General features: G+C 40.2%; 1 protein-coding gene across 1 annotated transcript in view; it reads left to right on the forward strand.

Annotated features, from left to right (window-relative positions):
* gbf1 (golgi brefeldin A resistant guanine nucleotide exchange factor 1) overlaps positions 1-26,378 on the forward strand; it is a 118,542-nt gene that overhangs the window by 54,844 nt on the left and 37,320 nt on the right. The window contains exons 5-21 of the mRNA XM_047351973.1: positions 6,252-6,370; positions 6,972-7,080; positions 8,076-8,136; positions 11,399-11,453; positions 15,297-15,432; positions 15,701-15,930; positions 16,039-16,207; positions 16,414-16,625; positions 16,876-16,974; positions 17,096-17,290; positions 17,922-18,114; positions 18,237-18,368; positions 18,456-18,544; positions 18,624-18,826; positions 18,901-19,024; positions 22,421-22,546; positions 23,666-23,748. Of these exons, the coding sequence (XP_047207929.1) occupies positions 6,252-6,370; positions 6,972-7,080; positions 8,076-8,136; positions 11,399-11,453; positions 15,297-15,432; positions 15,701-15,930; positions 16,039-16,207; positions 16,414-16,625; positions 16,876-16,974; positions 17,096-17,290; positions 17,922-18,114; positions 18,237-18,368; positions 18,456-18,544; positions 18,624-18,826; positions 18,901-19,024; positions 22,421-22,546; positions 23,666-23,748 (2,335 nt within the window). The remainder of the gene's footprint in view (positions 1-6,251; positions 6,371-6,971; positions 7,081-8,075; positions 8,137-11,398; positions 11,454-15,296; positions 15,433-15,700; positions 15,931-16,038; positions 16,208-16,413; positions 16,626-16,875; positions 16,975-17,095; positions 17,291-17,921; positions 18,115-18,236; positions 18,369-18,455; positions 18,545-18,623; positions 18,827-18,900; positions 19,025-22,420; positions 22,547-23,665; positions 23,749-26,378) is intronic.

Consider the following 26,378-nt stretch of genomic DNA (forward strand, 5'->3'; position numbering starts at 1 on the left):
AATTTAGTTTCATTATCAAATATTTTGCATAATTTTTGTAAACATTCTTTAATTTGGTAGTCTTGATATATTTTCAATTTAAAAAAACATTTAGCTTTTTACACTGAACAAATGCAGTTCAGATCATAATTGTTTTTCAAGGCTTGAAAAACTGTTGAAAAACAAAAAAATCTTTCAAAAAGAAAGAAATATTTTTCGAGAACGTTGTGTATGCGATTTGTGAGCATAGTTGCCCGTTTTTGAGAGGCTGCTAATGGGCAACTCAGTTAATGAGTAGTGTTTGGTTTTTGCACATTGTATCCTCCTGTGTAACATGCAGCTTGAGAACTTTTAAAATGAGCTGCTCAGACTATTGTGTTCCCTCTGACTCATCCCACATACTTAATACCAATTTCAACTGCATTGTGTGGCGGCTGGTTCAGCCCCCTGTTGACTCTGCCTACATACCCCTCAGGCACTTATGCAAACGATGGTTTTCTTCAGAATCTGTTTCCAGGAACCAGTTTTAGTTTTCACCTATCTGAGTAAAAACTTATTGCCCAGTTAGAACTCAACCCCCTGACGTTTTGGATTACTCTAAACCAGCGGGTTATGGTCTTGTCAAGAGAGTGCTAAGAATTTTAGATTTACTTACAACCAAAGATTTTATTACAACCATCCCAGTGGTAACTATTCCAGAGTTAATAATGTGATACATTTTAAATTATAGAATTGTGCATTCAGCTGTCTATAGAAAGAGAGGGAGAAAATCCTCTATTGAAAGTAATATTGAGAATGTTTAACAACATTTATCTCTTAAAGACATGATTAAAAACCAACCACAACCCCCAGAAATGTGAATCGTTAACAGGTATTAAGTTTAAAAGACATGAGGCAGCTGCTGCTTGCGTCTGTGTTTATGGCTGCAGTCCTCCTCTGGGACACATCACACCAGCTTCATTTATTAAGCATCAGTTAACATTAAACATTTCCTGTAACAGTTTTAGAGAGATTTTAATTCTGTTTCACAGTGTAGCTGGTGTGAAAGTATCAGAGCAAAAGGTTTGAGGCTTTAGAACACTGTTGTGATCCTGATTCCTCCGATTGTTAGTCTCTCATCTGCAACAAATGCTAATGAAAGCTTTGTCTTTGACATTCCTAGAAAAACATGCTATCTTTGCTTGTCACATAAGCTATAGATTGAAGACTGTGAAAGAATCATCAGTTATGATTTTATTGCTGAAAATTACAGATTTAAGTGTTGGTGTCAAATTTACCCAGTTCATTTAATATATGTTAGAATTAAAGAATTTCATTAATAATAATGTATAATACCTGCCTACCTTTCAACCTCACTACCCTTTTCCACCTGGGCTCACTCCTACATTTTCTTTGGATGCTCATAGCAAAGATGGGTTTGTGTTTCATATCTCCTCTGATATTTTGACGTTTTCAGCACAATCTCCATGCTCTCATCTCTTAAAGAATATATCTAAATGTTTTCTTTAGCCTAAAATACTAGCTTCACTTAAGCTCCATGCACTAGCTACCAATAATTAAAATGTTCCAAACATTAAAGTATTTTACTAAATTAGGTAAAATTCGTGTCTTTCTGTAAAGGGTTTGGGTGTCCCTTTTAATCATGTTGTCATTCTGTCTATACATCTGCTCCTCCTTCCCCCACTACTTATTAGTTAATGAGTTGCTGCTCTTAGGAGAGATGAGAAAGGAAAACAAGCTGTCTCCAGGAAAATGGCTCGGTAGCCTCTCAAGTTTCATAAACACTGACTCCTGTTGCTCTGGCAGCCAATTCGTCCCAGACTGTTTCCAACAGAAGGCCACATCTGGTCATCAGATCTCAGGTTTGGAAATGCAGTGTGGATCGACCATGTGAGAGTTCAGCTGCTGGGCATTTGTTGTTGGTTGCTTAGTTAAATAAGGTATTTCTCGGACCAAAAAGTACCCTTGTTGAGCTTCCTGTTGGATATGGCCTTAGATCTTGTACTCAACAGCAACATTTCATGCAGTACAGTGCAAAATAATAAGTAAAAGGTCAGAATTTGTCTGCATGTATTTCAGCTATGATGCCTTAGCCTTATGCTAAAACCATTACTAAGACAAGTAAAGATAAAGAAAAGAAACATTAAACAAATTTATGAAGAATTATGATCCCGAGAGCAGTTGTAAAGACAAGCTACCAAGTTTCCATGGTAATGATTGACAGCTTTCTTTGCAGTTTCTTCCATGCTCAAGGCTCTCCTCCTATTCTGTTACTTTCACATCAAACACTATATAAAATCTTATTTTTTAAGTTTTCATTCTTCCACCCCATCTTTGGGAGGCATATCCTAATCCAAAGATTCTACTGAAATTCTTAATTTCTAAATTTTCTAGATCACTTCTCTCATCCAATTCTTCATTTTTATCAAAACAACTTGGGAATGTGAGCTGGGGTTCAACCTGGAATACAGCTGGCTTGAAATTGCCCTTAAAACAGTCCATACCAGCTTCTCCGGGGGGAGCCCAAGGCGTTCCCAGGCCAGCCGAGAAACATAGTCCCTCCAGCGTGTCCTGGGCCGTCCGCTAGGCCTTCCTTCCGGTAGGACGTGGCTGGAACACCGCCCAAGGAAGGCATCCAGGAGGCATCCGGTATAGATACCCGAGCCACCTCAACTGGCTCTTCTCAATGTGGAGGAGCAGCGGCTCTACTCCGAGCCCCTCCCGGATGGCCGAGCTCCTCTCCCTATCTCTAAGGGAGTGCCCAGCCACCCTACGGAGGAAGCTCATTTCAGCCGCTTGTATCCGGTATTTCATTCTTTCGGTCATGACTCAAAGTAGACCGACCACGTCATCTGCAAAAAGAAGAGACGAAATCCACTGGTCCCCAAACCAGACCCCCTCCGGCCCATGGCTGCGCCTAGAAATCCTTTCCATGAAAGTTATGAACAGGACCTCACTGAACTCGTCCCAGGCACGAGTTTGTGCCTCTGCCACAGCCCGGGCCGCAGCAAGCTTGGCCTCACACTAACCGTCAGCTGCCTCAGGAGTCCCACAAGCCAACCACAGCCGATAGGACACCTTCTTCAGCTTGACACCGTCCCTTACTGCCACCACCGGGTTCGGGGATTGCCGCTGCAACAGGCACCGCAGACCTTAGGGCCGCAACCACGAGCAACAGCGTCGACAATAGATGCAGAGAACATGGTCCACTCGGACTCTATGTCTCCAACATCCCCCGGAATCTGGTCAAAGCTCTCCCGGAGGTGGGAGTTGAATACATCCCTGGCCTAGGGCTCTGCCAGACGTTCCCAGCAGACCCTCACTATACGCTTGGGGCCTGCAAAGTCTGTCTGGCTTTCTCCTCTTCCAGCGGATCCAACTCACCACCAGGTGGTGATCAGTGGATAGCTTAGCCCCTCTCTTCATCCAAGTGTCCAAAACATGCGGCCGAAGATCTCACGACACATCAACAAAGTCGATCATTGACCTCCTCCCTAGGGTGTCCTGGTGCCAAGTGCACCGATGAACACCCTTATGCTTGATCATAGTGTTCATTATGGACAATCCGTGACTAGCACAGAAGTCCAATAATGAAACACCCCTCGGATTCAGATCGGGGAGGCAATTCCTCCCCATCACGCCTCTCCAGGTGTCACTGTCATTTCCCACGTGGGCGTTTAAGTCTCCCAGCAGAATAATGGAGTCCCTGGAAGGGGCACTATCCAGCACCCCCAACAGGGACGCCAAGAAGGCCGGGTACTCTGCACTACCGCTTGGCCCGTAAGCCGAAACGACAGTCAGAGATCTGTCCCCAACCCGAAGGCGCAGGGATGCGACCCTCTCATCCACTGGGGTAAACCCCAACACGAGACGGCTGAGCTGAGAGGCAACAAGTAAACCCACTCCAGCTCACCCGTGAGCCACTCCACAGTAGAAGAGAGTCCAGCCCGTCTTGAGGAGATGGGTTCCAGAACCCACGCTGTGCATGGAGGTGAGCCCGACTATTTCTAGTCGATATCTCTTGACCTCCCACACAAGCTCAGGTTCCTTCCTACCCAGCGAGGTGACATTCCATGTCCCTAGAGCCAGCCTAAGCATCTGGAGATCGGGCCACGAGGGGATGGCCATGCGTCTCTTGTTTGGGCTTGGCCCGGCCGGGTCCCGCGAGGAGCAACCTAGCCACCAGGCGCTCTCTGACGAGTCCCAACCCCAAGCCTGGCTCCAGGGTGGGACCCCAGCTCCGCCATACCGGGCGACATCACGTGCCTCGATTTTTTTGGTCTTTTGTGGACCAGCACGAGGTAGCAGGAAGGAAGGTAGAAGCCATTGTCAGACACATCATCACCTCAGAAGGACAAAAGCATTTAAAATTTTGCTATCACAGTACCTACAGCTGAGAAGTTTTGTGAAAGTGAATGGTAGTAATCTTAACAAGCCTCCGCTTGCATCATTAGAAAAAATAATCATTAATAAGTTGAAAATTCATTCAAATCAATTCAAAGATACTTTATTGATCCCCGAGGGGAAATTAGAATTCCAGTACAACCCATCCAAACATACATCATGACACAAGACAAGGGGGGGACGGGTCACCGAGGCTTTGCTGCCCACTCACAGGCGCTGCCCTTGCTAGATGAGAAAAGAGGCCACATTAGGTAAGTAGAGGGAAAGAAAATCATATTTCACACTTTATCCTTAGCAGGATACAGTTTGAGATTGCAAAAAACCTCAGCACAAGTTGACAAAACAACATCATGCCGGGAACGGTGAAGGTGGTGTGAGGGGGTGCATATGTTTATCTTGAGCATGTGTGGTTGCAAGTGATTGTGTGCAAGTAAGTCCATGAAGCACTGTCCCAGAGGCCATTGTCCTTGATGGTACGTTGGAATGTTCATCAACCGGCCACAAAGTTCTGAGCAGGTCCACAGATGTCTTCAGGGAAGGGAGGGGGCAGAGGGAGCAGAGCGTCATGTTTACATAACTTCCAGGAGAGGTTGAAGATAGCCTGCCATCAAGGCCATGCAGGGGGCCAGATTCAGAAAAACAATAATTATTTGGGTTAGGCTGACTCTTAATTTTCCGTCAGCCTTGAGAGTCTCGCTGGTGCTTCTCACAGGCGAATCCAAACAGCCAAATTCCTGGTCTTTCGCCAGATCCGAGCGAACAACTTTCTCCAAGATTTCTCCCATTTCACCCCTGAGTCCAGGAACCGCAACCTGCCTGCGATCCTGTGTAAGGATCACATCCAGTCTGCGATTCAGCTCATGTAACATCTCAGTCTGAGTGCTGATCGCCCTGAAGATCCCATCACACATGCCAGGCAGCCTTACAATGGCCAGAACAGCTGACATTCTCCGAATTTCTCGATATGCCAGGTAACCACTGACTCCAAAAAGCAGAAATCCTGATATCAAACATCCAATTATATACACATCTTCCACATCCTCGACTGACATTATCGACAGACACACAATCCTCCACTTCTGCCAGGAGTCCATCGTGTATCCGGAGAAAAATGTCCAATCCGGGCAACTGCGCTCTCCCGACCCATGTCTTCTCGTCGAGAAAATTTGATCAATTGCATTGAGAGACCAGCTGACCAAATCCATATTTAGGAAGAATTTGGAAGATATGCAAAAAGAGGCTCCAAAAAAGACAAGACACAGAGCTGAAGCAGGGCAAATATGGGAGGGCTGCGGAAGACAGAGAAAAAGCATCCTCCTCCACCGAGAGCAGAAAAAAAGAAAAGGGTAAAGGGTATTATATTGGAATTTTATATACTGCTGCTCTCTAATACATCAGAGAACTCAATTGATAGATTTGTCTCATGGCATGGGGACCATTCATTATCCATAAAGGAGCAAGACTGGGAAAGGGCCAGTGCCAAAGCACATACTATGTCTATAAGTAGCTGGTTCAGAATCTTACAGTTTAAATGGCGAATGCGACTTTATGTTACACCTGTTGAACTAAATAAATATAATGACAATATACCGGAGGGACTTTGGAGACCCACTTTGTTTTATTAATTTCACTTCACCAACCTAGACTATTTAGTACAGATCCATCACATAAAATAAGATTAAAAGACATTTAAACAACAGGTTGGTATGTAATAAAATATGTAAAAAGTCAAGGAGGGTGAATATTTTTGTGATCCACTAAAAAATTGATTTAGTTCTGAGAGTCTCTGCTCTTCCCTTAGGAAGTGTATTTGTGTTAAAGATTGTGCCACATTGAAATAAAACAGTGCGTTTCTTGTCTGTTTCCAGATTCTAACCATGAGGCTGCTGCAGAGGCTATCGAGAACATGGCAGACGCAGTCACACATGCAAGATTTGTGGGAACAGATCCTGCAAGTGATGAAGTGGTCCTGATGAAAATTCTTCAGGTAGAACAAGTTTTTTACTTGTGGCAACAATCTTCTTGTGAAACCTTTGAGCTAGTAAAGATTTTTTTTCTCTTGTGTCGAGAGTTAATGCTGTAAAGACTTTTGTTCTGACTAGTACCAACAACGTGGAGCTGCATGTACCACTGTGATTCTGTGCTATAGGAAGGCAGATAACCAAACCCATTAAGTTGAAAGCTTGAATATTATATCATATCAGACATATTTTGGTGCATGTACATCTGGCGGCATAATTTCACCAGAATATGAATAACATAGAAGCACATAAAGCTTAGGAATGGGAATTAATTTTGAAATATTTACATGGTAATAAAAGTGTACCTATATGTGACTATACTTAATTATAAACTGTCTTTTATTTTCATCTGCACCTGGTAGCAAGTGACCAAACTGCATGCCAGTGACTGTGCTTGTACACTTTCCATCACCTGTTTTTGTGCATAACACATCTTTCAGGTGCCTTTTTATATTCACACAACCCTTAATAATGGGACAGAGACATAGATTTTCCACCAGTTACCACCACCACTAAAAACTAGTTCTAATAACTGGATTGTGGTCTTTTTCTTTTGTGCTGCTTCAGGTCCTTAGGAGTTTACTGCTGACGCCAGTTGGAGCCCATCTGACCAATGAGTCTGTGTGTGAAATAATGCAGTCCTGTTTCAGAATCTGCTTCGAGATGCGCTTAAGTGGTGAGTTTGTCAGAAACTCGTCAAACACTCATATGATTTATTGGGGTATATGCAACTGATATGCTAATGTTTACATGATGTGGCAACCTTTGATATGTAACTTTGACATTCAACTTTGCTGACAAATTTTGAGAAGTGAACTATTAAGCATACAGTTAGTGGTAGAAATATCTCCTCCAGGTGCTTTGTCTAGGAGAGAGACAGGGTTAAACACTAAAAAATAAGGCCAACAGTATCCTTTGTAGAGAGACTTCATAAAATATAGGCATTAAAGGCATACATTTTTTCCTGTGATTAATTAATCAAAATTAATGTGACTAAGTCCCAGCCAAGCACTTGTACCCTGTGTGACTCCACAAGTAACCCCTAGTGTGTGAACAAGATTTACTTTTAATATGAACAAACTGGAATCAGATGAGTGTGAGTTAGATTTTTTGAGATTGGGTCTAACATTTAAATTGAAGGATTAGATGATGCTAATACGTTCAATAATTTAGAAAGCTGAACTTGATCAAAACTATTCAAATACAGGTCAGGTTCTATAAATATTTCAAATGCTCCCTCTCTTAATAAAGAACTTTTGATTGAATTAATCTTATTTATAAAAACGTTAATAAACTTATTGCGGAGAGCTGAAGGTGTAAATAACACCCATGTACTAAAAAAGTAACCTATAATTATTTTTGTTCTCCCCAAAAATGATGGAAAACATGTTGTTTTAGACTGGCAAAGTTTTTCATCCCAAAGTTTTAACCCAGATTATGTAGGATTGTTGTAAATGTGTAGTGTGCCACTTTCCAAGGTACACAGCTCTGAATTAAACAACAGAGCCAGCCTCTTATGACTGATTACCTTTTTTCCCAAGATAGCTTTATTGTTTTGTAGCCCCCTAATCTATTGAATAATCTCCATTAGGTTTGGATTTGTTTGAGTGTTGTGGTAGGATATAACTTCTGTCTGTTTGGTTCTTATGTCTTTTTCCGGTCTGCTTGCAGAGCTCCTGAGAAAGTCTGCGGAACACACACTGGTTGACATGGTGCAGCTGCTGTTCTCCAGGTAAACAGATGTATCATATAATAGTCTATAAGGGAGTAGATGTGTATTGTGCCAGTAGTTGTTTGCTTTACAGCCACCATTTTATAATTAAATATTTCAATTAGTACAAGTTTAACTATAAACTTGATAACTTTTTTTGATCTACAATCAATAGAAACAGTTTATACAAAGTGTAGTTTAAAACTCCATCATTTAGGTTGTCTAATCACAACCCCTTTTCACTTTTGAATAAAAGGTTGAAGGATATCTACATAGATGTCTCTTAGGACTTGTTTAAACAGCATTAATAAAGCTTTTCCCCTGTATGCTTGGGCAGTGGCTTATTGATTCTCCAGTTCCATTACATGACCCTCCCCTCCTCCAGTTGCCTTTGAATTCAGCTTCTTTTCAACTTTGCTCTTTGACGTAGGAATTAACACAAAGTGGGGGGTCCACTCCATCCCAATTTTTTTTTTCATCAAGCTTCTAAATATTCAGACACTCCTCTTGGCATTGTGTGAGGAACTCTTACTGCACCTTGTTACATGTCTTTTTGCAAGACTGTGGGATTTGAAAAGACAACAGCCATACTCAAAAACCAACGCCTTCTTGTGCAAGAATATGTCAGTGTAGTGGACTGTTAGCTCCATTATTTTTACTTTGATCTCTTGCTCTTGACATCTTGCTCACTTTTCTACCCCCAGACCCCCACTTGCCCTGTGATGCTGCATAATAGAAATGTGATTGTGCATGGGCTGCACTCTCACCCCAATAAAATGGATAATGAGCAGCAGATCTCCACAGTTTTTTAGGAGGAGACTTCAATTGCCTGCTGAAAGATTAGGCCTGTTAATCTGTTGGCCCACAGATTATTGTATAATAATGATCACAAGACAACACTACCATGTAGTTCATGTCTCTCTCTCTCTCTCTCTCTCTCTCTCTCTCTGTGTGCGTGCACACTTGGGTGTGACATCTCAATTTCAGCTAAGCTTTAGTGTCTACAGAACCCTAGGGCCCCACATGCACTTGTTTTAGTGTGACTTCAGAATACAATTAAGCGTTTCTTAGTCAGTACTAAGCAGAGGTTTTATTGGCTGTTATGTAAATTTTGAGCTTCCCACCTTTCCAGCAACATAGGAGAGCATTTAAAGGTCATTAGTCTCATTTTAACTAAAATAGGAGTTTGAAAGGTTTTAATATCAAATTGTCCTTTCAGCCATATCAGGCAAAAATAATATTCAAATATCCCTCTGAATTGTTTAATCTAATCCCCCCACCACCTCTTTAAACTCATACAATTAGCATACATTTTTAGACCAACAGCCATTCATGTGTTTAACATCATATTACCCTTTACTCATTCCATGCTAATGAATAAAGTTAAAAAGTCAGGGTACCTACAGTTAGTTTGGAAGCTTGTTTTGATGATATTTGATTCAACGTCATACCTAGACTCTTGCCTTTAAACCTCTTGTTCAATTAGCTCAGAGTTTGCTAAAAGAAATGTAATATGTGCAGAGAATGTAATGCTAGAGTTCATTGCTTTCTGTTGTATGCATATTGCTAATCCTATTTTTTTTTCTCATTCATATCACGAAATTATATGTGGCTTGTGATATTAAACATTAAAATATTTGTGATGGTAGTTGAATAATTATCTATCCCAGACAAGATATAGTGAATGTTAGACAAAAAACAATCCCTATTTTTGGGGTGAAAGCGATGCCAGGTACCTGTAATGGATATCTGTACCACTGTGTGGAAATAGTATAGATTAAATAAGAAAGGATAATTTACTCAAACAGGCTGGCTTTCAAGATCACATCAAGCCAACAGCAATACAGGCCTTAACTGTTGATCTTTGAGATCTGTTTCATGGTTAATAACTTATTAGTCACAGTGAGGTTTACGTGAAGATAGGTCACAAGTCCTAAGCTTTTTTTCATTGTGACACTAACAGGATTGAATTAGGCAACCACCATTGTTAAACACTCAGCGAACTCCTTTTATAATGATTAATACAAATTCATCAATAATTCAATCAGTTTCCTAAGCTTTGGTGTAAAAGTCTATTCCCCTGAAAGACTTATGCACACCCAGAAATTATTCAGGAGTGTGAAGTAAATAGTTATTTACGAATCTTTAAAAAAAATTGGCATATACCAGTGCATAATGTGAATTTTGAAAATAGAAATATGCAACACATAGAACAGTCCCAGGACCTCTGGCATGGGACACCTTAGGATCCCTTAGAATAAGCTGGAGGGTGCCCCCAGGGAGAGGGATGATCGTAGATAAGCAGAGGATGAATTGGATGGATTGGATGGATCAGGTTGCAGAGTTAAAAGGTCTATAAGGCAAACCCATACATTCCTCTTTCCAGCTCATTCTGCGGGATCCCAAGGTGTGCCCAGGCCAGAGGATTTATCGTCCCTTCAGCGTAAACTGGCTCTGCCCCAGGGTCTCCTCCCAGTGACTAAAGAATACCAGATTGAAAGAAAAGGCAGTCAACTAAAACACAATGCCTAAAAATAACTAAACTTAGAATGAAAACTAAGAAATTATACAAAAACAGTGAAACAAACAAAAAAATGTATTTACATGAATTGAAAAGCATAATCAAGTGTTGGCAATGAAAGAAATAAGGTCAAATGAAATAAATCCATGGATTTTTAGCAAGATTATACAGAGCCTTTAGATTCCATGAACCAGGAGGGGGGCATCCATAGCTTGAAGACAGCAGTACTGTTCAGTGGTCCTCAACTATGGAGGCAGTAAAAGGATCTAATAGATACATTATTATAAATGTAAAAAATAATATGACATTGTTTTAGGAGCAGTAGAATCAGTCTTCATTCTGTTTCAGATGAAAGCTGTTGGATCATGTAATACACTTTAGCTTTTTATTAAAACTCTGTGAAACTAGAAGTTCAGTACCAGCACACATCTAGCAGAAAGTTTGACTGTAAAATACTGTAATGTTATGATGGCCTTCTCTGCTGTGCATAGTCTACTTACAGTCTAATGAGGCATTAAGATTTTTGTCAAAAGATGTTAAAAATTGCAATACATCCACTATAAATGAAACAAAAAGAAAAGGTAAAATGAATAGATGTTGGCACTATGTAAGCTTTGTCAGGGCTTCTGCTGGCTGTGTAATGCCTCAGTTTCGTTAACACTCAAAGGTTGGGACACACCATCGTTTTTCTAAACGTTGTTTAGCAACCACTTTTACCTTCAATCATTTTGTGCTAATTAAACTAACTTTGTGTTTTTGTAGGCTACCCCAGTTCAAAGAGGAGGCAAAGAGTTATGTGGGAACCAACATGAAGAAGGTAAAGTGGCTTAGATGCTGACTGTATATGTGATTTGCTTGCCTATATTTTACTTCAGTTTTTTGTGATGGGTTTTATCATTGTTTTCTGTTTTCTTGGCTGTTTGTGGCTGTGAAGTCTGGTTATGAACTATTATTTAATGAGCTGGGAAAGGTAAATACTGTACATATTATAACATTCCCAATCTTCTGACTGGTAAATATTACTTGCTTTTTGTATGTTGTTTGGAACTAATATTAATATCATGTGACAACAATGGCATTAGGGTTAAAATCCTGGTAGTTATTTAATATTTTAGTTTCAATCAGGACTTAAGTTAATAAAAATGTCTAATACAAGAAAGCTGAACATTTTTTATTGTATTATTTTTATAGCAGCTTATTGGTTTTAATGTCTGAAGAGGGTAGCCCATGTTTAACTGGCCACTACACAGAAGCCCAATATGCAACACTGTAACATGTCCAAGGCTGATAAAGAATAATCCTAGAGCATCCTAACATTTGTTATTTGGAAAAATAAAAGCTGATTTTTTTATAGATAGCTATAGTATATATCAATACATTTGTGGTATATAGTGCAGCCCTAGCAGTGTGCACTAACATAGAAAAGTTATGATATCATATAACCAAATTTATTTATATTATTTCTTTTAAAATAGTTATATTTGAAGGAGGAAATAATAAAGGTTGATGTGTTACCTTGGAAACAGCAGTGTATTTGAGTGTATTTGAGTATTGCAAAACTGTCCACTGTAGAGCTAAGCAACAAAGGAAGATTTGGCTCTTTTACTTTGAACCAGTTGAAATTGAGACACACTTTTTTCATGCACTTTTTCAAGTTTTCAACATTGGAAAATCATTTTCTATACAGTAACAAATATGGAGTTATGTACATTTCAATAGCCATATTTGGCTTCAAAGATCTTTTTACAAATTGAGCAACCAACAACAGCTCCACTATCAATAACGCTCCGCAGGTGGTTGGAAGAATTGCAAAACTCTTCCGCTCTGTTTTTCTCTTATTACCATAAACTGTTGCTATCTTGTAGTGTAGATGTCATAATGGTTCTATTCTGTGAAAAATGGTCACAATGAAAGATGCTCAGATAAATAAGGTATTCAGTGGTGTGTTTAGTTCTTCATTGCTTTTTGCATATCTGCTGCATTCCTTGCTCCATCCTGGTTGAATATTCTGCAGTGTTTAGATCCTGTATTAGTTGTGTGCATTACTCGAAACCCTCTGCCCAGTTTGGAATCAGAACCTGTCCCTTCATGCACGGATGTTCCTGCTTAAGCATGTCATACGTTGGCCTATGAAGTGTTATATCACTAACCATTGGCACCTGCCTCCTCCCTTCTTTTCCGAGGCTTACAATATCTTGTGGAAAAACAAACGTGTCCAGGTAAGGAAGATAGATTAAAGTTCTCTGTAGGCTGGCAAATATTTTTCTTTGTAACCTTTGCTCTGCTCTTTCAAAGATCTCAGGGTGAATTCATTTAACCATGCCTCACCCATATCTGTATGTATGCATTATTGAATATCTTGTTATCTTTGGTAAGATCCTTTCACATATGCAGTTACGGTGAAAGGAAATCTAACCCTCTTTCAATTATGTATCAAGACAAAATAAAATTTTTCTAGTTGACTATGTTCTAAAATTATTTAATGGCAGCAAAAGCTCTGTCAATGGCTTCAAATAGGAAAGAAACAAAGAAATAAACACAAGCATTGAGCTCTCAGAGCTTTCTGTGAGAAGAAAAATGTAGATTGTACCCACATATATCAAAGTTTCAATTTGCAATACAGCCACAATCTTCAGCATCAATTTATTTTAAAAGCATCAACATTTTCCCTGCCTACCTACTTTCATAGTTCTTAAATGAGCCCTAGGCGCCCCCTTCTGGAACAAATAAATTACATTTCAAAAACAAATTACATGCTAAACCTCAAATTACTCAAATTATTCAAATGATTTATTATGTATAATAAAAAAATACACACCAGGTTACCAATTAGTCTAACAAACTACAGCAAAGATAAATAATTGAAGACCTACCGCAGAGATTATTGTAATATTTAACAGGCTAACTGATGCCAGTCAGACCTCAAGATAAATTTCTTCCTTCTTCACCACTTACTGAAGTTTATTTACAATTATATAAAAACAGGCTGTGTTTTTTGCTGTCAAGCAGATTCTAAATTGCATACAGATTGTTAATTTGAATATAGCATATACAATAGATATAATTTTAGGTATTTAGTATATAGACTTATGAAATTAGGCACATTTGGGCATAACTCTCACTGCTTCCAATAAAAGTCTTGGCATGTGTGAAGTATGCATCAAAAGGCGGTAGTGGTATAAATACGCAACCTTGGATGTATAGGAGCGTAACTCCTACAAAGGGTTAAATGTTTAAATTTTTTATTTTATTTTTTTTTCGAATAATTGTTCTTACTGTAGAATGATGGACTTAGAATATTTTGGAAGTAGACTTATAACCCTTCACAGATAGATAGAAATAAACAACTTCTTATCTTAAGTTACTGCTTATGTCTTTCTTTCTTGGAATTGTGTTAACACACACCAGCACACTCAAGAAACTCCCAAAAGTAATGTTTTTTTTGAAAATGTCTCCTATGCTGATAAGTGCATTTAAGGAGTACCGTGGCGCATTTGGTAGCACTGTTGCCTTACAGACAGAAGTTCCTCGGTTTGACTCTTTCTGCATGGAGTTTGCATGTTCTCCCTGTGCATGCGTAGGTTCTCTCCGAGTACTCCAGCTTCCTCCCACAGTCCAAAAACATGCCTGTTTGATTAATTGGTCTCTCTAAATCGTCATTAGGTGTGAAAGGGTGTGTGCATGGTTGTTTGTCCTGTGTGTCGCTGTGTTGCCCTGGCAACCTGTCCAGGGTGTACCCTGCTTCTCGCCTGTACGGAAGAAGCAGGTATAGAAAATGGATGGATGGATGATATATTTTTTCATCCTCCTTAAACAGAAAAAAAAAATAAATTTTTATATATTTGGGTGGTAATAATTTCTGCTATTTTTCCTCCTAAAACTTATGGAAGCAGCAACAGTCCATTTCGTATTTTCCACATAGCTTTTCCATTTTGGCTTTCTTTGTTTGATAAAAGTGACATGTGGATGTGGATTCTGTTTATTTTTGTACACTTAAGGTTTGATTATTTGAATTATTTAAGGTCATTTTAGAACCTGCAAAATAGATGGTAATTTTTTATATGTCCTGAAATTTAAAACCCTAAAACTGAAAGAGGGTTTACTTCCTTTTTACTATAACTTTATCTTCCCACCTCTGTATCCTAAAACTAGAAAGAGCAGTGTAACCAAACATAATGCTGTAGAAATGCAGTGCAAATGATTAGAGAATATCTGCTGAATGCTGTGGCTCCCTAACAATTATATTAATCTACCTACTCACAAATGAATCTTGTACTAATATTGCATTTTGTTCTGACTCAATAAATGTGATGCAGTTTCTCCTATGATTATGGTCAGACTTTAAACATGTAAGACAATATTTTAATTTGACCAGATATTAATATTAATTTTCTGGCACTAATAGTCTGTACTACTTTACCAAACTTGAATTTGATCCTTTTAAATGAATTTCCTCATAGCTTCAGCTTAAACTGCTAATAAGGTTTCATTTAAGCTGTTTCACATCCGGTTAGGTTTGGAGCTCATTCCTTTATTACTCAGACTTGTTTCTGTTGGTTTCTGGATACATTTAAGAGAGACGAAGTATCTGAAATTTCTAGTAATCAACCCACTGCCATGCTTGAAAAGGCTTCACTCATTTCGATTCCATTTTGTTTAGTTGAAGATGCGTGCTGGAGGAATAGGCGAGTCATCCAAATGGAAGAAGCAGAAACGCTCTCCAAGGCCCCTTCGCCACATGGTCCAAAGTCCTTCAGATCCAAGCAATCCCAGCACCCTCAGCAACAACCTCTCAGGTAAACAAAGTCCCAGTCGTCAGTGCTTTTAGGCGTATTTACAAAATGAAATCATGTCAAATGCTATAGCTGTCTGTCATCTTCTTGTAAAAAATGCCAGCGGAGTTAACATAGATCAGGTCAGTATGCAAGATTACCAATGCACTCTTACTGAAATTAGAAAAGGTAAATGAATTTGCGAAAGATGGATTGTGGACATTTTACTTCTGATTTTCGTGTTTGCGGTGGTGAACTGATTTCTTGCATGACTTTATCTCTGTTTTTCCAGGTGGTGTTCCATTTATTGAACAAGGCTTTTCTAACTCTAGCCTCGTCACCTCAGACAGTGCTGGCTCTTCCATATCCAGCCCCACAGCCACAGACAGTGGCCTGGATGCATGTTCCAAAGCCACCTCCAGGGAAGACCTTTCTGACCTGGAACAATCTATCACATCTGCAAACACCCCTTGCACTGCTACCTCACTAACTGGTACTGAGTCTGGCTCTTCACACACACAGGTAGATTATTTACCTCTATTGGCGATATATTCTAAACCATAAAACATGTTGTGTTGTTTTTTTTGTGGGACTGGCATGTGACTTTTTTAATCTTCATGTGTTGTGCAGTTTGAGAGTCGGCAGATTGAAGCAGCTCCGGCCGCATCTGTAGAGTCCATCCCTGAAGTTCTGGATGACAAAGACTCTGTTACTGAGCAGTCAGAGACCCCCTCTGTTCATGACATGGACTATGTTAACCCCCGTGGAGTCCGATTCACACAGTCCACACAGAGAGACGGTAGGGAGATGAGTGACTCGGCCGTGCCATTATGCTTAAAACAGTAGCTTTTTGTAAATGTTGGACCTTAAATGTGTCTGTAATCACTCCAAGTGTTCAGCTGTACTGTTAGTATTTTCTTGTTTAGTCACCAATAACATTTGTTAATTTTAATCTCTTTTTCAGTTCTTTTAATGGCTTATTTTCTTATTCCCTGTTTCGTTTAGGAGTCGCCCTCATTCCTTATGGCCTGCCATGTCTAAGAGAACTTTTCCGTTTTTTGATTTCACTGACCAATCCTCATGACCGCCACAATACTGATGCTATGATACATATGGGCCTGCAGCTTCTGACTGTAGCCCTGGAGTCTTCATACATTGTGAATTATCAGTCTTTACTAGTCCTTGTTAAAGATGAGCTATGCAGGCATCTGTTTCAGGTAAAAAAGAATATTGAGGGTGTTTTTTTTCCTGTTCCTGTTGTTGGCATATTTTATTCTGTACAGAAAGTAATAATGTCTGTTAAACTAAAACTTTGCTAATAGTTTGAAACTTTACTACTTTCACTTTTTGCTATCTTTTTAATACATTTATTAGTGTTAATAATTGTTAAGTATAGCTATTTTATTTTGAGATTAGTGAATTGGAATTAATACAAGAGTGTAATGATACATGTGATCTGTGTTGTAGCTGCTGAGTGTGGAGCGCATGAACCTCTACGCGTCCTCCATGCGAGTTTGCTTCTTGCTTTTTGAAAGCATGAGAGAACATTTAAAGTTTCAGCTGGAGGTAACAGTATTCACTGCAATTTGTTTTACTGTATGCTGTTAGTTCAACATCATGTACGTACCATTGGCATTCTTTTGTTGACCTTTGCTCAAGAAACTAACACTGTGTTCTGACATGGCAGATGTACTTGAAGAAAGTGATGGACATTATCACATCAGAGAGCACTAAGATGCCCTATGAGATGAAGGAAATGGGTCTGGAGGCTTTGGTCCAGCTCTGGAGGATCCCCAGCTTTGTCACTGAGCTGTACATTAACTATGACTGTGACTTCTACTGCTCAAATCTGTTTGAAGACCTCACTAAGCTACTCTCCAAGGTAACATCAATTGTGGCTCATTTATTTGAATGGGTAATTTTACTAATAAATTAATCCTGCCTTTTTTTCATTCATTCACTATTTTGCATTTGACTTTGTTTGTAAATGGCTTCATGACTAAAAACTGTAGAAATCATCTTATTCTCAGATTATGGATAATTTAAGATTGACCAAACACAGAGACGTCTGCAAGGTACTACACCTTTGACTTCTACAAGAAAAGGAAACATCTTTACGTTATTTGTGTTTCTGTGGGAGCAAATGGCCTTTTCATTAATTTTGTTCCGCAAGAGCAAATTTGAATTGTTTAGGTATGAGTTCTTAACTATTTTAAGTCCAAGTATTTCTAGGGCTGAAGATCATTTGTTTAAGTGTTTCCAGGATTCTGTTTTGATTTAAACAAAAAACAAGGTGCTCTTTTGATTGGAAAGGCTGAATTTGAAGGTCGAAGCTGTTCTAGCCTTCTTCTGGGAGTCAAATATATTACAATTAACAACTTATCCTCTTAGATGGATTGTCTTATCTCATACGATGCGCTCTCTCTCTCTCTCTCTCACCTATTTACCTCCTATATTTGTCTGAGTGCTTGTCCTCTTTCACACTCTTCCTTTTGTTGTTGTCACCTTTTTAGAATGCGTTTCCTGTGTCAGGACAACTCTACACCACTCACCTGCTGTCTCTGGAGGCCCTGCTCACAGTCATTGACAGCATTGAGGCCCACTGCCAGTCCAAGGTGGTAAACAACACAACTCAGCAGGACCAGTCTGACACACTGCCAGCAGATGGTGAAGAATACGCCTCAAATGGAACAGACTTAATAACTGGTATCAGTCCACAATTTGCTTTTATTATATTCCATTGTTTTATTTATTCTTAATGATAAAAATACTTTTTTGTATAAATAAACATTCATGTAACATAAGATGCAAAACATTTTCTTTTTTAGACCTTCACTGCTTGGGTAGTTCCAATAATTCCCTGCAAGCTGTGACTGCTTCAGGGTATCCACCTACCAGTGGATTCTTAATGGCTGAAAAGATGAGACTGGGTAGGGAGGATCAAGGAGACAATGATATTGGTGAGACTTCTTGACAACCAAAAACTACCTTTAAAACATTTTGTGGAAGTTTCAATGGGTGGTTGATCACAGTTTTGTTTTCTGCAGCAGCGAACAAAGGACCAAAAAAGCCCCATCGTTTCTCTGCATGTTTACCTGAGTCACTAGAGCTGATGGAAATTCGAACCAAGAAAAAAGTAAGGGATTTGAATTAGTTTAATTTTTACATTACAACGAGACTTTGTATACAACTGTATGAGACCCCCTTGTGTTCAGCTTCTTAACACAGGCACAGAGCAGTTTAACCAGAAGCCTAAAAAGGGAATCCAGTTCCTTCAAGAGAAGGGCCTGCTTAGTGACCCCTTGGACACAAAACAGGTGGCACAGTGGCTCAGAGAAAACCCCCGTCTGGACAAAAAGATGATTGGGGAGTACATCAGTGATCGCAAGAACATGGAACTTCTGGACAGCTTTGTGAAGTACTATAAAATGTCAATCTGTTGTCATTTTATGTATCGTTAAATGTTCAGTCTAACATAAACCTTTTTTGTAGCACATTTACCTTCCAGGGACTTCGTATTGATGAGGCCTTGCGGCTCTACTTAGAGGCCTTTAGACTCCCTGGAGAGGCTCCTGTAATTCATAGGCTACTGGAAATGTTTACTGACAATTGGCATGTAAGTGTAACTTGTTTTTATTTTCTGGATAAAATTCACTCATGTAAATTTGACCAGAACAAGGCAAACATTTCATTAATTTCTGACAGTTCTCCAGTACTAATTTTTATTTGTGGGAGTTATTGAGCAACTGAGCGGTCCTTAAGCTGCTGTGCTAAGAGACAGTCCACAACACCGCCATGTTCATAGATGTATCCTCACGATTTTAAAAGTAGTTGTTGTGTCTTCTTGGTTGATAACAAATTGTACTGCATTTGAAGGTCTAGTTTCTTTTTATATTGCTCAGGGGTGGAAAAGAAGAAGAATATGCAGGACAAGTTTAATTTGTATAGCACATTTCAGTATTACCCTTTTTCCACTGGCTAGTTTTAGGCGGCGCGGGTCCCCTCCACTCAGTTTTGGTCTACTCGGTACGTTACCAGATGTGTTTCCACTGACCCACTGAGCTATGGCTTGAAGCCCCACCTTCAGTACAGTGCGTTGTGCTGCTATTAACATTACTGTGAGATATATGGTTCTCGACCAGAAAAGGGTGGCTTGTCCTCTTCAGGTTGGAGGGTAGTTCCTGCCTCAAGTGGAGGAGTTGAAATATCTTGGGGTCTTGTTCACGAGTGAGGGCAGTATCGAGCGGGAGACCGACAGACGGATCTGTGCGGCTGCCGCAGTAATGGGGACACTATGCCGGTCCGTTTCTCGTGAAGAGAGAGGTGAATCAAAAAGCGAACCTCTCGATTTACCGGTCGGTCTACGTTCCTACCCTCACCTATGGCCATGAACTTTGGGTCATGACCGAAAGAACAAGATCCCGGTTACAAGCGGCTGAAATGAGCTTCCTCCTTAGGGTGGCTGGGCACTCCCTTAGAGATAGGGAGAGGAGCTTGGCCATCCAGGAGGAGCTTGGAGTAGAGCCTCTGCTCCTCCACATGGCTCGGGCATCTATACCGGAAGCCTCCTGAACGCCTTCTTCGGGAGGTGTTCCAGGCATGTCCCACTGGGAGGGGGGAAAGTCCAGGACACGCTGGAGGGACTATGTCTCTTGGCTCGCCTGGGAACGCCTTGGTCTACCCCCAGAGGAGCTGGAGGAGGTGTTTACGGAGAGGGACGTCTGGGTGTCTCTACTGAGTCTGCTGGCCCGTGGCCCGGTCACGGATGAAGCAGTAGACGACGAGTTCGGGTTAGGCGAAGCAGACAGGAGAGACGCTGCTGCCTGGACTGGTGAAGCGCCAAAATTTTGCCTGAAGAAGTTTTGGGATTTATGAGGAAATGTATTTCTCAGCCATGGCAATAATGAGGACAAGGACATTAAAACGCAAACCACAGACTTTTGACTGTGGTGAAGTTAGTTTTAGGTTGGATATTGGATATTTGTGCTTTGCGGATACAGCGGGTCTTCCTCTTGGTTGACCCAATGCAGGCAGTCTGATTACAGGCAGCTGCTCTCTGCCTGCTCCCTCCTCCTGCAGATGCTGGTTTTCTTAAGGACTGTCAATAAAATCTCTGAATCAAACACGCTGTTTCATGGTGGTATTGTTTTGTGTGTTTTGAAGGAAATGTTTGTGCATCTGAACAGCTGATTTTATGTGTGATCAGCTGGTTTAGGATGTAATTAAATACGGAGCCCCTTACCTCCATATAATTCAGAATGTGTCCTTTTATTCTTTCAGCCTTCGTGGTTTATGATTTGTTAATAGTAAAATTATATTTCGCTTTGACCATCTCCGGCCATTGTGGTCTCAAATACTATTGTAGTCGTTTTGATCTTTATTAACTATTCCCTGCATTACCTGATCATACCTGCTCAGGCGCAGGGACCACAAAACTAGGTACCGAAATGGAAAAACGTTAATGGAAACGGTTGCAGAAGGGGCAGAGTGGAGTCGAGTAGGGCCATATTAATCCAGTGGAAAAGTGGCATAACAAGACAATTCAAAATGCTTTAAATGAATACAGATTATTCTCCAATTTCAGAAGTTCCTCTTGTTTAGTTCTATTTATCTTTTATGTTTTAGCAGAGTATGAGATGATCTCTCCCCTGAGCTTTAGATTTTCCAAAAGAAGGGAGGGAAAATGCCATCTTTATTAAATCCTATAAAGTTGTAAATTCTTTGGGATACTAGCATACAAAATGCTCTGTTATGCATTTTGAACACAGCTCTTGATTTGTGTTGTGCTGATGTCCTGATAGATCCTCAGATCGGCTTCTTCGGGTTTAAACTAGAGATACATACCAGGAACGTGCCTGGGGACCCTGTTTTTTATTTAATTTTTTATTTTTAACCAGTGCCCTAAATGTCAGAATTGTAAAAAAATTAACAAAAGATTTAAAGTGGTGAGATGAAGCCTTTTTAAAGGGCTGAAAAACATGAGCCCTCACATTTGATCTTCATTCAGTTCAGTTGTGATCACATAACAGCATGACAGACATTTACAGAGTCAAACCCTAACCCTAACTCTAACCCTAACCCATATGCATGCAAATGAAGTCAAAAGAAAAAAAAAACTTTTAAACACAAATGTGCTATTTTACGTTTTTTTTGTTTTTCAAGTTGAGAAAAGGCTAATCATTCCTAAGATGACATCATTACTGGGAAAAGCCGGTCTGACCCCTTGATATAAAATTGTTTTACAACCTGGATACCTGGCCCTGTCTGTCAATTTAGACAACTCCAACTTGTTTAGTAGCATTAAGCTACAAAGAGGTATAAGTTTAACAAGGGTTAAAATAAAACAAAAGGACAGAAGTGGAAAGCCCGTAGTAGGGGTTCGTCCCGTAACCGGTGGGTTGCAGGTTCCAAACCACGCTCTGTCTGTCTCAGTCGTTGTGTCCTTGAGCAAGACACTTCAATCACCTTGCCACTTGATGGTGGTCAGTGGGCCAGGTGGCGCCGAATGTATGGCAGCCTAACTTCTGTCAGTCTACCCCGGGCAGCTGAGGCTCTAGCTCACCACCGTCAGTGTGTGAATGAATGGATGGATGACTGATTGTAGTGTAAAGCGATTTGGGGTCTCTGTGTAGTTTTTTTTTAAAGTTCTCTGGAGACTGAACTCATTTTAACTATAAGTTAAGTGTTGTTTAGAACAGACCTTTTCTGAACCTTTATCACTGTCTTGATGATGTTGGTGAAACTAATGTAAGAAGAAATGTAGTTTTATCCATTGTGCATGTCATGTCTAACGTCTGATTGGCCATAATGAAATAGTTTGAAATTAAATAAATTAATGGTAACGATTTTACACTTATTTTTGAGGACTACATTACTCTGAATAACAATCATTCTAGGTGGAGTTGAACATGCTCAACACCAGAGAAGGCCAAAGACACCTGTACATTTTTCCTAAGAAATATGCAGGTTTGTGTAAAGTGTTTTAATGCTTTGTTTGTATGTATATTTGCAGAAGGTCAATGGCTCTCCTTTCATGAATAATGATGCAGGCTTTGCTTTGGCCTATGCTGTGATAATGCTAAACACGGATCAGCATAACAACAATGTCCGAAAGCAGAACATCCCCATGACTGTGGAGGTAAGTTACTCTCCAGTCACTGTGAAACTAACTCTGTTTGAAATGCTTGCAAAACCCACGCTCTGGTTCATACCTACGTCTTTATGGCCACGGTTTCATGGTGTGACATTCCTCTGTCTATGCTAGCATTTGCCCAAATTCAGTTTGGCAGGTCAGAACCTCCCTGCCAACAGTTACAGCAAGTGGTGGTCCTTTTGGAGGGGAACTGTTCTTAAACAGAGCAGAGAATGGGGTGGGCTTGATGTCTGTTTTTCTGCTGTTCTTGTTTTTTCTGTCTTTGATTGACATCTGCTGAAGACTAAACATAGTCTCTGGTGAACAGTTTTTGGGTGGGCTGCTTTCACTGACAAACAACAGCAGGCAGATTTCCCTTTTTGGCTTTCTCGGCCTCTTATGTGTGCATGTGTTGTGTAGTGAAATGGCCCCTTTGCAGGGCACATTGTCTCACTGTCTGTTTGCTGTGCATAACATGCACCACAGCATCTGCGGCCAGTGGCATTATTATTAATAAATGCATCAGATTTTGTCTTTGAGCTGTGTTAAATAAGGTAAAGGTGAGGTCTGTTTTCTGATGTTTGTGGTTCGATACATTGATGCTAGCAGGTGATCCTAGATCTGGAATTGATGAGCGAGGATGCGTGTTTTAAGGTGGTGTGTTCCTCAAAGGAACATTTAACTTAAAAGGTTTGATACCCAGCATCCTTTAGTGCTCTCTGTCCCTTGTTTATTTCTCTGTGACTCTGCAGAGTAGCTGTTATTTTCTCTCTTCAGGCCCCCAGCTATCACATACCATTCCAAATGAATGAATGTGGAACTGAGGCTTGAGGCTATCAGTCATCACTAGGTGGTTATGTTTATTTACAGAAACCTATTTGGTTTAAGCCTTGTTTTCCTAACCATGGAACTTAAGCATGTTAAGTGACAGAGAAGTGTTTCCACCTTTGGCTCTTCAAATGTTGGTTTGATTTAGCAAAGGGCCAGAATGCTTCTTTGTCTGAGATATGCTTGTCTGTAGAAACACATAAAGTTAAAGTTAGGCTTGTCTCAGGAAATAAAGCCTAAGTATTCTGCCGCATTACTTAGCTTTTCTTGTTTTCTTGATCTTGTTTTTCCCAACAGCAATTCAAGAAAAATCTCAAGGGTGTGAATGGAAGCAAGGACTTTGACCAGGACATGCTGGAGGACATCTACAATGCCATCAAGTAAGAAACTAGGACAAAACAGAGCTCTCCTACTCTAATTAGTCTTGAATAAGGCTTAACAAATCGTTGTTATCTTCAGCTTTCAGCCTTCTTACCTTAGCCTAATGTTACTGTCTGCTTAGTCTATGACATGTCAGCTAAGGATAATAGTACTCTAAATACAAACCTGTTGCCTTGCTGATGTTATCACTTGCATAGATTTACAAAAAATAATGTTTTCCAAGACAGTAAGGCCCTCTACAGACCTAATATTCACCTGATATTAGCATGGCTGATCTGATTGTAAGTAGACCAGCCTAACAATAATGTTAACAATGATAATTCACTCATTTTTTTAAAACCGCTACTTGAAGCAGGAGTCTGTGTCCAGGATGGAATGTATTCAGATAGCCACCTCTGAAGGAGGTCTCAGGGGAAACTATCCTCAATGTTTCTTAAGTACGTTTACACCATTATTTAGCGCTGTCCGAACACGAAGGGCTCACTGTTCACACTGGACTAAAGCCCATTACAACCTCCACAGGAACAGAGAAATTTGATCTTTTACTCCAGGTGGCACCAACAAGAACAAAGTTCTTTCTGGACAGAACATTTCATAACTTCACAGGAACTAAAGTGCTAACTTTAACATAAGAACAAAGTAAACTCCTAGAAAATCCTCAAAGGCCCCTCTCACCGCAGCACTGATAGTTGTCAGACACAACACAAGAAAAAGTTCTGCCCAGATCAAGTACCAAGAACAAGCTGCAAGACCAGAATGAAGTCATTTTGTTCTTGTGGCCCTGGGAAAGAGAACATGTCTCTTTGTTCTTGCTGAGTACATGTAGGCCTCAACAGTGCTAGGTGTGAACAAACTGCAGTTGGAACACAGGACTGTTGACCGTGTTTATGTTGATATGCAAGTTTGAATGATGGCTTCAGTCTTGGGTCTTGGAATCAGCATATCCTTATTTATCACTAAGCATACAGGTCCTTCTCAAAATATTAGCATATTGTGATGAAGTTAATTATTTTCCACAATGTCATGATGAAAATTTAACATTCATATATTTTAGATTCATTGCACACTAACTGAAATATTTCAGGTATTTTATTGTCTTAATACGGATGATTGTGGCATACAGCTCATGAAAACCCAAAATTCCTATCTCACAAAATTAGCATATTTCATCCGACCAATAAAAAAAAGTGTTTTTAATACAAAAAACGTCAACCTTCAAATAATCATGTACAGTTATGCACTCAATACTTGGTCGGGAATCCTTTTGCAGAAATGACTGCTTCAATGCGGCGTGGCATGGAGGCAATCAGCCTGTGGCACTGCTGAGGTCTTATGGAGGCCCAGGATGCTTCGATAGCGGCCTTTAGCTCATCCAGAGTGTTGGGTCTTGAGTCTCTCAACGTTCTCTTCACAATATCCCACAGATTCTCTATGGGGTTCAGGTCAGGAGAGTTGGCAGGCCAATTGAGCACAGTGATACCATGGTCAGTAAATCATTTACCAGTGGTTTTGGCACTGTGAGCAGGTGCCAGGTCGTGCTGAAAAATGAAATCTTCATCTCCATAAAGCTTTTCAGCAGATGAAGTGCATGAAGTGCTCCAAAATCTCCTGATAGCTAGCTGCATTGACCCTGCCCTTGATAAAACACAGTGGACCAACACCAGCAGCTGACACGGCACCCCAGACCATCACTGACTGTGGGTACTTGACACTGGACTTCTGGCATTTTGGCATTTCCTTCTCCCCAGTCTTCCTCCAGACTCTGGCACCTTGATTTCTGAATGACATGCAGAATTTGCTTTCATCCGAAAAAAGTACTTTGTACCACTGAGCAACAGTCCAGTGCTGCTTCTCTGTAGCCCAGGTCAGGCGCTTCCGCCGCTGTTTCTGGTTCAAAAGTGGCTTGACCTGGGGAATGTGGCACCTGTAGCCCATTTCCTGCACACGCCTGTGCACGGTGGCTCTGGATGTTTCTACTCCACACTCAGTCCACTGCTTCCGCAGGTCCCCCAAGGTCTGGAATCGGCCCTTCTCCACAATCTTCCTCAGGGTCCGGTCACCTCTTCTTGTTGTGCAGCGTTTTTTGCCACACTTTTTCCTTCCCACAGACTTTTCAGATGATTAGGTTCATAGCTCGTTTAGAGACCCTTTTAATGATATGCTAATTTTGTGAGATAGGAATTTTGGGTTTTCATGAGCTGTATGCCAAAATCATCCGTATTAAGACAATAAAAGACCTGAAATATTTCAGTTAGTGTGCAATGAATCTAAAATATATGAATGTTAAATTTCCCTCATGACATTATGGAAAATAATGAACTTTATCACAACATGCTAATATTTTGAGAAGGACTTGTACTTCTTGCAATGTTTTTATCAATCTAACAGCCTACCATCAACATCACTAGTAAAGGGCAAAAATACACCAGGGTCTAGTCAATGGACTGCAGTGTTTCTGGTGCCTTCATTACAAATTTACTGGACCCTGCACTGCACATATGAGATGTATAGAACAACGGCCATAAATGACATTGATACATTTTTAAAACACCTAGTGGTGGTTAAGCTCTATCAATATAATTTCAATGATGGTTAGTTTTAAAGCATGCATCTATCAGGACATTGATTG

Source organism: Girardinichthys multiradiatus, chromosome 22, assembly GCF_021462225.1.
Source record: "Girardinichthys multiradiatus isolate DD_20200921_A chromosome 22, DD_fGirMul_XY1, whole genome shotgun sequence".
Taxonomy (NCBI): Eukaryota; Metazoa; Chordata; class Actinopteri; order Cyprinodontiformes; family Goodeidae; genus Girardinichthys; species Girardinichthys multiradiatus.